Here is a 16,203-nt window from a genome sequence, read left to right as displayed (position 1 = left end):
TGTATAAAAGTGTAATTTATTTGGTTAAATTTGCTTATTTTGTCTAATAACGCAAACACTTAACATTTTCTCTTTGTTTTCAAAACAATTAGGGCACACAAAATATGAAAAAGACCCTTCAGTGCTGCCAAATTCAATGATTATGATCTTTTCTCGAGAGAAATCTATTCCGCGAGAGTTGAATTCCGCAGGAATATTCTTGATTTGGTTGTTTGTCTTTGGAAGAGTAGAATGTGACAATTCGATGACATTTGATATTTGGAGAAAATAGAGAGGGAACAAGTGTCGTTTAGGGGCACCTCTGGTATCGGGCTGAAATTTTTACCATAGTTAGCCTTTGGGACGCTGAACACAATGATATATAGTTTCCGGGGGAAAGTCCATACTTCCCGAGATATGGGTCTTGACATTTCGGAAATTTCGTACTTGTAAGACCTTTATGTTGTTTATGGGCACCTCTGGTATCGGGCTGAAATTTTTACAGTGGATAGCCCTTGGCACACTGAACACAACGATATATACATAGCTTTCCGTGGGGAAGTCCGTACTTCCCGAGATATGGGTCTTGATTTTTTTACTTTTATCACCATTATTTTTAAAACCTATGCAATATAGGACTCGATTTAAAGCTCGCGAATAATAAATAAAGTGGGCTACGCGATCAAAACTCTCTATTAAATTGAAAGTGTTCTTAAGTAGCCGGGCTTCGGCCGGGCATTTAAGACTTTCTCCTATGGATAGGGTCAAAAACTTTCTCCTATCGACAGGGTCTCTCTCTTTTAAATTGAAAGTGTTCTTAAGTAGACGGGCTTCGGCCGGGGATTTAAGACTTTCTCCTATGGGCAGGGACAAAAGTGGGTTACGCGATCAAAACTCTCTTTTAAATTGAAAGTGTTCTTAAGTAGACGGCCTTCGGCCGGGGATTTAACACTTTCTCCCATGGACAGGGACAAAAGTAAGCTACGCGATCAAAACTATCTTTTAAATTGAAAGTGTTCACAAGTAGCCGGCCTTAGGCCGGGGATTTAAGACTTTCTTCTATGGGCAGGGACAAAAGTGGGTTACGCAAACAAAACTTTCTTGTAAATTTGAAGTTTCCTAAGTAGCCGGCTTTGAACAGGAATTTAATACATTCTCCTATAAACAGGTGTAAAAATAGGTCGCGTACATAAAAGTACTCTCCATAAGCTTTAAAACGATGCCCATATTGCCCACGTTAGAATTGTAAAATGTCAAGGCCCATATCTCGGGAAGGATGGACTTCCCCACGGAAAGCTATATATCGTTGTGTTCAGAATGCCAAGGGCTATCTACTGTAAAAATTTCAGCCTGATCCGAGAGGTGCCCCTAAACGACATTTAAGCCAATAGAGAGTAACAAACAATAACAGTACCAACTTAGAGCAGTTCCTCTATCTAAGGAATAAGAAAATATCCTCCGCTACATCCACAGTTCACCAGCTGGACGGCTGAAACATATTGGTCGATAGTGCCCTGATTCCGACCACTATATCTACCTCATATTATTGGGTGTAACGTTCGACCGTGCAAGCCACAGCTATTAGCGGCAATATTCAAACCTGCCAAAATGCCTCCCCGATGACTGCAGCACAGGGTGCAACAAATGACACCAGTGGATAATCCTCATGAGGAGACGCAGATTTTACCGGTACATCAACACCACAAGATGTTGTCGATGCAATACCGGTTTTGGCGTTACCGCCGTGAGCATCGCTGCTACGATCTAGTGGACAGGCTCAGCCAGGTCAGGACAGATCTTTGTGATCTAAAGACAGAGCTAGAGAGATGTCCAAGGGTACAAGCGAAAACTTCTAGATCAACGGACCTATTATGCAGGCCTGAATAGCATTTATATTGATGGAGTTGCGTGACAGTACAAAGGTACTGCGTGAATGGCGTACCCGGAGACCACCTCCATCCAGCGCAGCAGAAGAACAGGCTTCTCCCACCCAGCCAGGTCAGGACACATTTTTGTGATCTAGAGGCCCAAAGGTACAAGCGAGAACCTCTTGATCAACAGACCTATCAGGCAGGTCTGAATAGCATTTACTCTGATGCCTAGTAAAAAAACTAACCAACTAACTTCACAAAGCAACCACATTCCTAGATATGGAGATCCGCAATTTAAAGGTGAGATTTTCTATTTTCATTGTCCATCTTTTCTTTTGGAATAACCGTAACAGAAGCGCAGATATTCGCATAAGAACAAAACGAATTGATGCCCGACTTGTGGTTTGGGAACGCACGATACGCTGCATTTGTTTAGCTGCCCAGCTAACCCCACTCACCTGCCTTCTGACTCTTTATGGACGCAACCAGTCCAAGTTGCTGATTTTTTGAGTCTGGATGCAGAGGAACCATAACCTTATAACTGAAAAAATACACGACCGAACATATTTGCGTTGCTACAACAACAACTAAATAGGACATTACCTACAATTTGTGCAAAAAGGTAGATACAAACTTCAAAATGCCTGAAATCGCCCTCATAGTATCAAAACCAGGTCCGATATGGAAATTGACCTACCTATAGAAAAATACACTCTGGGGTTGTTGTGGCCGCCTGAATGATTACAACAGATTGACCCAGAATTTCAAACTGATCAAAAATACATACATATATACTTCTTGAGATTACAAATCATTATTTCGATGAGTTACAAACAGAAAAAATGATGGAGTTTATAAATGAAGTAGGAGCTGATGAGTTACAAAACGAACTGAACTGTTCAAGCCCTGTGGTGACATGTGATAAATAAGAAGTGTGTATCTGATGAGTAGCACGGTTTAAGTAAAAGAATACGGGGGAATTTTACCGATTTTTGTCGGTAGCTAAAAATGTGTTAGAGAATAGTACTACAGGAGTTCTTCCTTATGGCATAGCTAAATTAGCTAAGCTAATCAATAAATTACTAAAATTATTTTAAAAATTACAGTTTTCCTTTGTGACGACGACAGCCTCCTTTTTGTGCTTATCTTTTCTTAAGTGACAGTTTGCAGAAAAATATGAAAAATTTACCAAAGCACTTGGAGGGAAAGTGAGGACTTGCCGCTCAAAGAAAACTACAAGTGGTAAAAATTACAAAATGATGCATGACAGTGTCATAAACTGCCCTAAGCCGGTCGGGCATGGAGAAATGGTAAAAATTTCACTAATTACTCTACGAAACTAAATACAATAACAAAAATAAATACACAATTCCCGTCTTTTTTATAATAAACTATATTATATTTATATTAAAAAATACATTAATTATTCAATTCTACTTATATATTGTTACATTACAGTATCCCATTGTCCTGTAGAGTCCCATGCTATGTGTGTATGATGATTGTGTGTCCTTTTAATTAGCGTTTTCACATGCATCTACCCAATCATTATAGACATCCAAGGGTTCAGATAGGAAATTAATGCTGGTCTGATATTCTTCAAGACATATGCGACAACTTATTTTGGCCGTATTTCGCGTTTTGTCCATTTTAACTTCACACGAAAGTTCATGATTACAAAAAGGGCAATTGAATTGTTGATCCAGTGGTTCGATGTTTTTTCTTTTTGGTGGTGGCTTTCTTTTTGATTTACGGCGACCCATTGTAATTGAACTTTTTCTAATAAATTATCGCAATTATTACTTTTTTATAGAGAGAAGACGCGCTGGAGTTTTCTTTTTTTTTTATTATTTTGCCGTATGGTCAATATATGTGTTAGTTTCGTGTTGCCATATGTTTGTGAGGCGGCATCTGTTTTCTATTTCTCAACGCAATTAGTGCCATACGTAATGTACACATAGAGAAATTTAAGTCAATGTTATTACATGAGTCAGGCAGGGAGCTGTCTTTCACAACGAATGTTTTCAATGAGAAAGAGAAGGAGTGAGGGAATAATTTTATTATTAATATGTAGTGCGATTCTCTATAACACATTTTTGAGTTACCGACAAAAATCGGTAAAATTAAAATGCTTATAAATCCGGTAATTAACGAAACTTTTGGTAAGTTAGCCACCAAAATAAAGTAGTCGTAAAGTTCTACCGATAGCAACAGTGTTGTCAACCTTTATTTCAACTTTTCACTCATAATTTTGCGTTTTAATTTTATTTATTTATTTCATTTATGTAACAAAAAGCCTACAAGGCCAAAAATATTACATTATTATATAAAAACATCCGAGTGCAAAGTAACATTACGTTAAAAAATAAACAATTTCATGAAATTCAGAAAATTAAATGAGTATACCTTAAGTATGGCCCCACCATACAATAATAAATCAATAATTACTGACAATAGTTGTCCTAGATACCAGTAACACCAATGTACTAATCAATTCAAGGTATTATAAAATTCAAGAAGTTTCAACCTAAAAACGTTATTTGAGTGTGAAAATAATCGTAGCTCCAGAGGTAATACGTTCCAGCTACGCGCAATACGAACACGAAATGATCGGCCAAAAATATTCTTCCAAATTCTAGGAATAAATATTTGAGGATTCCTTGAAGAGTGGGTGAAGTCAAATGCTCTATATAATGTAGAAGGCTTCCTATTTCTAATCATCTTATAAAATAGAGATAAATTGCGAACATTAACATACGAATCAAAAGAACATCTCAGAAAATTTTCAACAAACTCAGATACATGATTCCTTCTAGGAATGTTATAAACAAACCGAACAATAATATTGGCAAGTCTCCTAAGTCTATTAAGGTATATACCAAATGTACCCGAAACAACCTCCAAGCAATAATTAATGTGAGACATTAATAGCGCATGTCCAATTCTATGCTTAATATGGACTGGCAAATACATGCCACAGGCATAAATTTTACGCAAAGTACCTAACACTTTACCATATAGTGAATCAATATGGTATCTGAAAGATAGTCCACTATCTAAAATGACTCCTAGGCATTTATGTCTGTCCACAAATTGCACTCTATTATTCTGAATAAATATATGAAACTCAGGACAAGAATGATAAGAAGGTCGAAATAATACAGCTTTGCTCTTAGCAGGGTTTATAGACAATGAGTTATTATTGGTCCAGTTCACTACGTTCCGGAGACAGCTATTTATATCACTTTGACATATTGCAGGCGAAGATGGTCGACCACTAAATAACAAGAAAATGTCGTCAGCAAACATAAATGTTCTGCAATTAGGAAAATCTGTGTAGACGGGCAAGTCATTCACATAGAGTATAAAGAGGAGGGGTCCCAAAACGGAACCTTGAGGAACTCCAGAGTAAAGCGGTAAGCAATCTGATTGGTTGCCATTAAAAGTTACATATTGGGTTCTATTAGTCAGATATGACAGAACAAGTCTACATGCAGTATCAGAGAATCTATATTCATGTAATAGTTTGAAGATCAGTCTGTTGTAGTTAATGGAATTAAATGCCTTAGTCAGGTCAAGAGATACCAGAACACTAAGTTTTCGAACATTAATATTCTCTCGGATGCTATCAGTCAGGCTAAGAAGCAAATGTGTTGTACTATGTCCTCGTCGAAACGCATACTGAGAGTGACAAATTTTGCTGGAACACTGCTGAATTATCTGGTCTTTAAGAACATGCTCCATAATTTTGGAAATGGCAGGAAGGATCGAAATGGGCCGAAAATCTTCGGGTCCACTGACGTACCTAGTTTTTGGTATAGGCACAACACGTGCTTTTTTCCAATCTTGAGGATATGACGAAGTCATTATCACACAATTGACAAGGTCAGTAAAAATACTTGACAAATAAGGAAAAATAAGTTTTATGAATGATATTGGAATACAATCAACTCCTAAAGACTTGGATCTAACCTTATCCAAAGCAGAAACAACATTCCCCTCACTTACACATGCAAAAGAAAACCGATTGTTGTTGTCGAATGATGTATCGACACTAACTATCTCTTCAACAGAAGAATGACCAACAAAGAAAGTATTGAGAACATTAGGATCCATTTCAATTCCAACATCATCACAATCAACACAACCAGAGTTTCTTAACAATCTCCACAAGTCCGAAGAATCTATGCCTCTAAATTTTTTAGTGAAATATAGCCTGCGCGCCTTCCGCATAATGTTCTTAGCTTTATTTCTATAACGACAATAAATTTTCCAACTTAACTCAGATTTATCTCGTTGAAATACAAGATATGCACGATCTCTGAGAGACCTCGCAAAACGAATTTCCCTCGAACACATCCATTGATCATCACGAGGGTTAACAGCTTTCCTCTCAATAGGTACAAGTGCAAATAGACTATTTAAAAGATATGATATTTCTACATATTTAGTGTTAACATCAGTGGTATTGAAAATATTGCCAAAATCATAATCATTAATGAACGAAAACATACAATCCCAATCAATTTTGCCATAATTCCGGTATTCAACAAATCCAATATGTGTCCTAAAGTTCACAGCAAGACAGGCAAATATTAAAGAATGATCAGAAATTACAGGGGATTGAATTTGATCAGAGTAAGTTATTAAGGAAATGTCACTTACAAGCATAAAATCAATGAGCGATGTTGATCTACTCCTTAAGTCGAAATGAGTCGGTTTCGAGTTATGCACGATTGATAGATCGAAACGAGAACATAGCGAGCGAAGTACATCTGATCTGTATGTATTAAATAAGTTACAATTGAAATCTCCAACTGTAATAATATCAGAATAACGTGAAAAGAGTTCATGGTGGTGATATTCAAATCCATCGAGATTACCGGAAGGCAAATAAACCACTCCAAATAATATACCTAAGCCGCCGACTTCCAATTGAATAAATAGAGATTCACAGTTATGAACAGAGACGGAAAAGACTGACTTAAAGCGGAGACCATTGGATATATAAATCGCAACTCCTCCACCTCTACTACGAATCAATCGATCATTGCGTAACATTTTGAACCCTGGAATAGATACTGCTACATCAGAAATCTCTGGCGAAAGCCATGTTTCAGAAACTGCGATAAGATCAAAAACGTTTTCTTTTACAATTGTTTTAATTTCATTCATTTTTAGGCAAGGTTTAAGGCTTCTACAATTCCAATGAGCTATTTTTAGTTGATTCTGGAATGGTCGTAAAACAGACTTAATATATGTGTTACTGCTAACTATCGGACCTAAGTTAGTATTAGAAGACATCATATTGAGTAAAAAAGTAAGTGAAGGGGGGCCAAACAAAATATACTAAAAATAAAAAAATTATAATAAATTTATAACACATATTTTAATATAAAATATACTGTCTCAAAATACAAATCCACAGCTGATCATGAGAAAAGATATGAGATCATTCAATCCATATAAAGTATATAAAGCTCTTGCTAAACAGACGATGCCTCAGTTTGTCGCAGTAGTGAACTGCAATAATTGGCATCTCTCTTCATCTTGACGCCATTACAGTCAGTTATTTCAACCAAAACTTTATCTCCATTCACAATTTTATATTTCGAAATAACATTAAGTCGGCGAAGTTTGCCACATATTGAACTGAGGTTTGCAGCTGCTGGCGTGTAGTGATCATTTAGATACACGCGAGCAGTTATATCACTACCAGGACCATCCTTAATAACATCACATACACGTAGGTTGCGACTCTTGAAGTACTGTTTCATAATTTCATCTCGTACAAAAACACTATTGAGCTTGACCAATATCTGCTTTCTATTGTGAATATAGCAAATGAGATTGACATCACCTTCATTCATGTTAACATTGAAGAATTCGGCAACAGACTTCACCGGCACAAACAGGTCATCAATACCATCAGGCAAGCCACCAATAATAAAATCAGAGCGGTTAAGGCGACGATGCAGGATATTATTCTCAGCTTCTAGTGCCGACACCTTAGATGACATCGATAATTCGACATTGTTAATGCGGTCATTACATTTAGCAATATCAGACTTGATTTGAGAAAGTCCAAGGCTAACTTCGTCTTTCATATTATCAATTGCATCTTTAATGCCCGTAAGCTCAGATTGATGAACGCTAACAAAACTATCAAGTTGCTTTCGGAGATCCCGAATGTCACCAACCACAGCATTGTTACCTCGTACATTACTCAGGTTCTTGGAGCAGGCTGAACAAATAAAAGAAGACGATTTAATAGATTTCAGCATTGAAAGTTCCTGCTCAGAAAGATTGGCACAGGGTCCATGGATCCATTGGCAACAAATTTTGCATTCAATGCTTCCTTGAGTCTTGGTGATGGAATTAGAGCACAAACCACATTTAGAAGCATTTCTATTTGTTTTAGATCCCGGCATTTCAATAGCAACACAACCAACAGACAGCAGCAACAACAAAATTCAAGCAACAGCGGTATTTCTGATAAATGTCACCAAAGTAAATGCAGCAAAAGTTACACAACACCAAGGCAGTGGAATTTATGTAAATTCAAAGTTTTTAGTGATTTTTTCCAAGAAACTTCAATTATTTAGAAGACAAAAATAACTTCGCAATACATTAAAACCAAAACAATAGCAAGAATGCTTCAGGATAGGTATTTATTTAGCACACGATCAGCTGCGAAATTATCACGCGTTCACTCAGACATAGGGTTGCCGACATTTGTCGTTAACTCAAAAAATGAGTAATAGAATCGCACTACTGAAAGTTTTACCACAGGTAGATCTTTTCATCCTGATTACAAAAACATAAAGTGATAGATATGGTTGACGAGATATGGTCCTCTGAAGTTCCGAAAATTCATTTCTGTAAAGGCCTGTAGTGCTATTCTCTACTCAGTAACTGAGTTACCGACAAAAATCGGTAGAATTAAAACACATAATCATGAATGAAAAAGTTCAATAAAAGTTTACAACACTCTTGCTATCGGTAGAACTTTACGACAGTTTTTTATTCGTCGCTAACTTACCGGTAATTACCGATGTTATAAGCATTTTAATTTTACCGACAATTGTCGGTAACTCAAAAAATGAGTTAGAGAATCGCACTACTGCTACTTGAAAAGAAAATGTTGTTCATGCGCGATTTGCTCCAGTCCATAGGAGAAACTCTGAATTCCCTGACCGAAGGCCGGCAATTTAGAAAACGTTTACGATAAAAAGTCATATTTTTCCGCCAGCTGGTAGAATAATAATTTTGTACCGTAATGAGAACCATGATGCAATAAATAAGGTGAAACCATGGCACACACCAGCTGTTCGAACATAAAGTGTCAAATCCCTTTATAAAAAAAATATTTTTGTTGTAATTTACCCAACAACATAAAGAAAATTTTGACATAACATATTACAAATACATATGTCGATGCCACTAACTGGTCGATATGCCTTGGGTGAAACAGAAACTACAACAACAAAAATATTTTGATTGAAAGTTCTTCTAAGTTGCCATGATGAAATTATAAGGTGGCGTAAAACGACCAGCTGATTGGTTTCAATCTGTCAATTTTTTTGTTATTAGTTGTGTCTTTTTACTTTTTCAGTAATAATTATTCAGTAACTTCTTTTCAGAGAGTAAGAGATTTTACTCTTTGATAGAGAAAAATGTAAAAAGACAGCATTTAGTAAACTTTAGCAAGATAACAGTTGATAACCAAAACAAAAACATTGGCGCCAATGCATGAAAGAAAAACTAACTCCAAAGCAATGAAAAAGTTCTTCAATTTTAAGCAAAATATATACAAAATTAAATATATTAATAAAATAATCAATAAATATAGATGAATCGTAATATTTATGGTAATTTTTCCCCAAAAATAAGGTAAACATTGAGCAGCCGACCATTAGCAGATGATTAAAAAACAGCTGATCGAACTTGCTAAATGTTGCTGGGAAAAATTCTTTCAGCAACTTTTAGCAGTTTCTCAGCAAACAACTGTCAAAATTGTTCTCTCACTTCGCTCTCTTTTACTGAACTTTTGTGTAAAAAGACAGCATTTAGTAACATATCGTAATAATTATTACAAATTATCACGTAAAAAGACACACCTATTGTGAATCATTTGTATGAAAACGTAAACAAACATTTTGACATATTGAAGAATTTTCGGCCAAAATAGAGTTGTTGTTGTGCTACTTACGTGACCTTATAAATAGATCTTGTAAGTTGCCAATTTTCTTTATATTTTAATACGAATAATTCACGATAGCGATGAATTTAATAATTTGAGTGAAAACAGCTGGCCTTCCACCTTGTATATTGCGCCATTATGAGAATGTTATGCTTTGTTTACATTTACGAAATCCACTCTATTTCAACAGTCAATTCCATTGCTTAAACGTTAAATGAAACCCTATGGATTTCAGATGAGTTTTCATTTGACGTATACGCAAAGGAATTGGCAGTTGACAGTCTTTTATTAACGGTATTTATAATAGTTCTTTCTTGATTTGACAGATGTGTTTATACATTTAGATCACATAAACTAAAAATTGTTTACAATTTTGACCACTTTTACACATTTTACCCGAAAAACCGTTCCCGTACACAAAAAAGTTGTAAAATGTTTACTTCTTTTCAAACCAAAATGGCGCTGAATGATGATCTCTTTAAAAACTTTGTTCCCGTACTTTTTGAATAAAGTTGAGAGAGAGAGAAAGAATAAAAATGGCATTCTGTTCTACCGCAGGGTACCAGACAAATTTCTTTGGCTAAAAACTGGTAGAACTGATTTTTCGACATTTGTTTGACGATTATTTGACAATAAAGTAAAAAATTAACAAAAACTAAAGAGATTTAAAAGAGAAATTTGATTTTTTATGTTTCTTTTTGACATTGTTAACACATCTACCAGTTTTCTGTTCCTTTATAGCCTGTTTATATTTGACGGGTTAACCTCCTTTATGAGGATTTATTTGACGTATACCCAATGGATTTGACATTTGAAACCCAGTGAGTTTGTTAAATCCGATTATATGTAAACGTACCATTACTTTTCTGGTAAAAATGTCCACGAGAGAGCAATATTAGCTCTGATCCTTTACGTGCAAGAATCTTCAACTTTTACCACTTTTTACTCGAAAAGCGTTCCTTTACTTCTGAGATCATACAATTCATATGGAAGCAGTTTACAACTTTTACTACTTTTACCGGTTTTACCATTTTCAAAAGTAAAGGAACAGACCAATTAACAGTTTTCTATTTTTTACCATAAAATTAAGGGAACAAAGTATGCGCCTGTTCATGGTACAATAAGAAAGGTAGATGCATCGGCGAATTGCTACAACAAAGCAACTTTTTTGTAATGTAAACTGTCAACATTTTCGCCAAATGGTCTCTTGTTGTCTCTTTTTATCGCTTGTGTTTGCCTATAAAGTGTAGACATGCTATCTCTTACTTACCGAATCATATGGTTTTTTGTTTTGATTTTTCACGGCGAATTCCTAGTTTTTTGACGTTTTAGATTCGATCAGCTGGGCTGAGGCATCTACCTTTCTAATTGTACCATGCGCCTGTTCATTTTTGGTCTGTTCCAGCACTGCAAGAATTTACTAATTTTTACAATTTTTTTCGATAACATAATGGAAAAAATGTTATCGTAGTAAAAAGTAGTAGCTTCTTGCAGGTTCTGGTACAGAGCAATTATTATCATCAGACGTTTTTAAAAGGGGTCGCACTGTTAGTGAATGTAAACACACTGGAATGTCATTGCTTCCACATGTGCTAACATGAACTGTCATTTCATTTGTTTTTCTTTTCAATTTCACAGATTATTTCTTGTTTAGGGAGAAAATTAAATAAAAACTAAATAAATTCACAAAAAACAACAGCAATCGAACACCAAAATGGGAACAGTAAGTATCGAAAATATTTTGCACAAAAAATTAACTCTAATCCTCCATTTTTGTGTTTAGAAAAAGGTGAAAATTTCTGCGGTAAAACGTGCCGCACATCTCAAACAGCGCAAGGCTCCATTGAACAAACAGCAACAACAAAAGTTGGCACAACAAAAGGCAGCCAAGGAAAGAGGCCAAAACATATTCATACAAAAGGCGCACAAAAAGGATGAACTGTTTCAGCGGAAGAAACAAAATAAACGTTCGGCCATGGGTTTACCTGTCGCCGATGTGGATAATGATGAAATGGATGAGGATGAACTTTTGGATAATGTGGCCGATATGTTGGATGGTGAAGATTTGGAATATTTGAACATGAAAAAAGGTAGAAATAGGAAACGTAAACATGCCGCCGCTGTTGGCGATGAGGCTGATGATGATGACATAAAACATGCTGTGGGCTTGGAAAAACAATTTGCCCATGAAACAGCTTTGGAAGATGCCACAAAGAAAATAACGGTTGATTTGTTGCCTGTCAAGACAAGGGAAGGACAAATTATAACACGTACCACCCAGGTTGATTATAAACCAAAGCCAAAGCCCAAGAAGGCAACGGAAGAGGTTGATGATGCAGAGGAGGGAGAGGCAGCTGGCGAGGAGGGACAAGAAGACGAAGATGATGCTGCCGACATCGAATATGAGGACAGTGATGATGATGTGGTCAACGATGAAGAGGACACAAATGCCATCAAAAAGGTGGCCGAAAAGAAAATGGTATCCACCACAGACTTGTTAATTGCCCGCCAGCAAGAAATCGAAAGACAAAAATATCGCATTGGCATCATTTGTTCGGGTATTTTGGAAAAACCTGAAGATAAAATGCGCAACTTTAATGCCTTGTTTGAGCTAATGGATGAAACCAATAAGGCTGGAGTACCCAACCTATTGACCGTAAGAAAAGTGGCCATTATTTCGTTAACAGAGATTTTCAAAGATATTCTACCAGAATATCGTGTCGGCCAGGTTGATACCAAAATGCAAACTGTGCGCAAAGCCACCTTGGAAAGAGTCACGTTTGAAAATGCCCTACTACAACATTTCAAAAAGTTTCTACAACGTCTGGAGAAACTTACGGCTGCGGTAAATCGCAAAGGTCATGGTCGCGTTACACCGCAAGCAGTTAAAATGGCTGAAGTTGCAGTGCAGGGTATGAGTGACCTGCTAATGTCTCATCCATATTTCAATTATGTCAAGAACATAGCCCAACTCCTGGTGTATATGTTGAATTGCAACTATCCTCGTATGCGTGAAACTGTGCACAATTGTTTCCGTTATGTTTTCGCCAACGATAAGAAAATGGACATGACCTTGTTTATTATACGACGTATTAATCATTTAATTAAAAGTAAAAATAATGTTGTCCATTTGGAGTGTATCACCTGTTTGATGGGCTTGAAAATTAAAAATGTCAATTTGGATGCAGAAAAGGAAAATGAATTGAAACAAAAGAAATTGGAGGCACATCGTCAGAGGCTATTGAGTTTATCGAAAAAGGAACGTAAAAGGCGTAAGAAATTGGCGGAGTTGAATAAGGAATTGGATGAAACAAGGGCGGAAGAGAACAAGCAAACAAAACATGCCAAACTGACGGAAATTGTGAAGATGTTGTTCAACATTTATTTTAGAGTTTTGAAAAATGATCCCACCTCAAGGGTGTTGAGTGCTATTTTGGAGGGCTTGGCAGAGTAAGTTGGATGTTTTTAATGAATTGATTTAAGTTGGTTTAGGAACAGCACTCCACAAAGAATTCCGCCGAATATTTTTGGTATTTCCACTCACTGAATCATAAGAAATTTGAAGCAAGTCTTGCTTAGAAGCTCCCCTCAATCGATTTGAAATTTTTACCATAGCAAGTAGTTGTTATTCTTATCACGAAGATTATGGCGGTTATTCTGAACGAAAATTCCCCGGGAGTTTTGTCTTTCCGCCGTTTCAACTAAGGGGGAACGTGAAACAAATCACGGGGAATTTTCGTTCAGAATAATCCCATATTATTCTGAATGGAAACTCCCGGTGAATTTTGTTTCTCTGCCGTTTTAACTTAACGGAGTTCAGGTTCAGAATAAGGCTGGTATAGTTTTTCAGTGGGAAGTTTATGCTTCCCGAGGTGCGGTTTTTGACCGAAACATTACCGACTACTTGCATGACCCATATATTTCTGGAAGTATGGACTCCCCACTGAAAGGATATACATATATTTTTGAGAGTAGGTGGCGACTTCAAACCGATTCGATAGGTGTTCCTAAATTAGACTTGTGACAAAATTTCCATCAGATACGAGTGGTGTTCTGAGACTCAACTTTTTCCCAACATAACATCTATATCTATATATATATAAAATTCTCCTGTCACGGTGTTCGGCTTTGAACTCCTCCGAAACGGCTAGACCGAATTTGATGAAATTTTGTATGTGGAGTTTGTAGGTCTGAGAATAGGTTTTTAACTACTTTTTATAGTGGTCAGTGGAGTGACCAGGGTACCTCCCACACAATTTTTTTAGCAAAATCGAAGATATTTTTCAACCTATTGTTTACAAATTTTTTGCAATGCTATGGTAATTATTGCCCTGACCCTGAATGGTCATCGTGGAAGTGAAAAATCGCGGTCCACAATTTTTTTTTTTTCAAAAATGTATAATTGCAGATAATATCCTTAAAGTTAGTACGCGTGTCTTTAAAAGCGCTATAAACACTGGCTTCAATAAGCTAGACATTGCGGTTAACTTCCCAATTTTCACAGTAAAATTCCGATAATTTGAAATGGCACTTGACCAAAATTCCAAAACAATCGATTGGGAAATCAGCCAAAGTTCTTCAAAATATCGAAATAACAGCTTTCAATGCAAATTCTCATAGTATAAGGGGAAGCAGTGGTCTCGGGTGACCTCCCCCACAGCTGTTTTGACCAAAACGTGAAATTTCAGATATTATTATAGATATTATTATTGGTTGGTGTGTTGGTAGTAGAAATCCGTTGTAGAAAAAAGTTGTTGTTGTAAATGTTTATACCGGGACCTCAAAAACGGGCCAGCAAAGCGGACCGGGTCAGCTAGTACTACCATAAAACTAAAATATATTTTCCCCCACCTCTTACAGATTTGCCCATGTTATCAACTTGGATTTCTTCTCCGATTTAATCGAGGTGTTGAACAATATTTTGGAAACCCAAGAAGATTTGGGTTATCGTGAACAGCTGCATTGTATCAAAACCATATTCGTCATCTTGTCGGGTCAAGGTGAAGTACTGAACATTGATCCAATTCGATTCTATCAACATTTCTATCGGAATATGTTGGCGGTAAATGCTGGTAAAAATCATGATGATTTTCGTATAATTTTACAAACTTTGGATGAGGTTTTGGTTAAGCGGCGACGCAACATGAGTCAGCAGCGTTTAATGGCCTTTATAAAAAGGCTACTAACTGTGGGTCTTAATCTCCTGCATCATGGTACACTGGCCACATTGGGTACCATTAAAACCACATTTCAATTGACTTCAGTTTTGGAAATTCTGCTAGATACTGATGATAGTATAGGTTCGGGAAAATATGATCCAACCTTAGAGGATCCTGAATATTGCAATGCCTCATGTACGGCCCTATATGAATTGACCATGTTGCAGCGGCATTATCATCCCATTGTAAGGAAAATGGCCACACACATAGCCAATGGAGTGCCGGCTTCGGGTGAGGGTTCTTTGCCTTCGGAAATTGGTAAATTGTAAGTAGTTTTTTTTTTCATTTTCTTTTACATAAAGTTAATAAAAATTTGCTCTCTTTTTAGATCTGCCATGGAACTGTTTGAACAATTCGATAGCACCCAAATGGCTTTTAATCCCACAATTCCCGTGCCCAGACCCTGTGAACCAAAAATTAAAAAGGGCCACCAAGATTATTTGAGTAGAGATTTTAAACCTTTCTATAAGCAAATGTTAAAGGATAATTTAGTTAAAGCGAACACAACTTCAAAGGAAACCACATTTGATTTTTACAAGGAACTGAAATGTAAATAAAAAAAATGGAAAAGTTTAGAAAATTTATTTTCGAAAAGTGTTTATAACTCGAGTAGTTTAAAATCGTGTAGCTCAAAAGTTAGATCTCAAAATATCTTCTAAACATAGACGTAAGCATTTACAGAAACACGATGGCTTCCAAACGTGGTGTAACGTCGAGCTCAAAGGGTCGAAGAATTCCTCAAATGTTCTTTGTATGAAGATGGATAACTTCAAAAACTCATCAAGATACGACAGAAGATCCCAAACGATCTTCTCAAGACAGAATATGGCAAAATGTCTGCCAAATGCAGAAGTGGATCTGAAATTATTGTCCACAATATAGAAAAGCTCCCTAATACAGAAGAATTCGAAAGAAAGTCTTAAACTATCAT

At 36.4% G+C, this 16,203-nt stretch overlaps 2 protein-coding genes across 2 annotated transcripts; one reads left to right on the top strand and one right to left on the bottom strand.

The window, feature by feature from the left end:
- Window positions 1-3,225: 3,225 nt before the first annotated feature.
- LOC141390463 (transcription elongation factor 1 homolog) lies at window positions 3,226-3,737 on the bottom strand. Its single transcript, XM_073963416.1, has one exon. The coding sequence runs from the start codon at window positions 3,611-3,613 to the stop codon at window positions 3,365-3,367; it is 249 nt and encodes an 82-aa protein (XP_073819517.1). The 5' UTR covers window positions 3,614-3,737; the 3' UTR covers window positions 3,226-3,364.
- Window positions 3,738-11,610: 7,873 nt separating this feature from the next.
- On the top strand, window positions 11,611-15,856 carry Noc3 (Nucleolar complex protein 3). Its single transcript, XM_073963415.1, has 4 exons — window positions 11,611-11,776; window positions 11,837-13,503; window positions 14,914-15,537; window positions 15,601-15,856. Exons 1-4 carry the CDS (start codon window positions 11,768-11,770, stop codon window positions 15,827-15,829), a joined length of 2,529 nt encoding a protein of 842 aa, XP_073819516.1. The 5' UTR covers window positions 11,611-11,767; the 3' UTR covers window positions 15,830-15,856.
- The last annotated feature ends 347 nt before the right edge of the window (window positions 15,857-16,203 follow it).

This window comes from Musca autumnalis, unplaced genomic scaffold (genome assembly GCF_047663935.1).
Source record: "Musca autumnalis isolate F117 unplaced genomic scaffold, ASM4766393v1 scaffold_1, whole genome shotgun sequence".
NCBI lineage: Eukaryota > Metazoa > Arthropoda > Insecta > Diptera > Muscidae > Musca > Musca autumnalis.
The sequence above is the reverse complement of the archived record's forward strand: the minus strand, read 5'-3'. Positions and strand labels throughout refer to the sequence as shown.

What these genes read in the sequence shown, in the direction of transcription:
- Noc3 (XM_073963415.1), top strand. An exon ending in ATTTTGGAGGGCTTGGCAGA is followed by an intron (nt 13,504 to 14,913) that starts GTAAGTTGGATG and finishes CACCTCTTACAG; the next exon opens with ATTTGCCCATGTTATCAACT. An exon ending in CCTTCGGAAATTGGTAAATT is followed by an intron (nt 15,538 to 15,600) that starts GTAAGTAGTTTT and finishes CTCTCTTTTTAG; the next exon opens with ATCTGCCATGGAACTGTTTG.
- LOC141390463 (XM_073963416.1), bottom strand. Translation starts at nt 3,613, where the DNA reads ATGGGTCGCCGTAAATCAAAAAGAAAGCCACCACCAAAAAGAAAAAAC.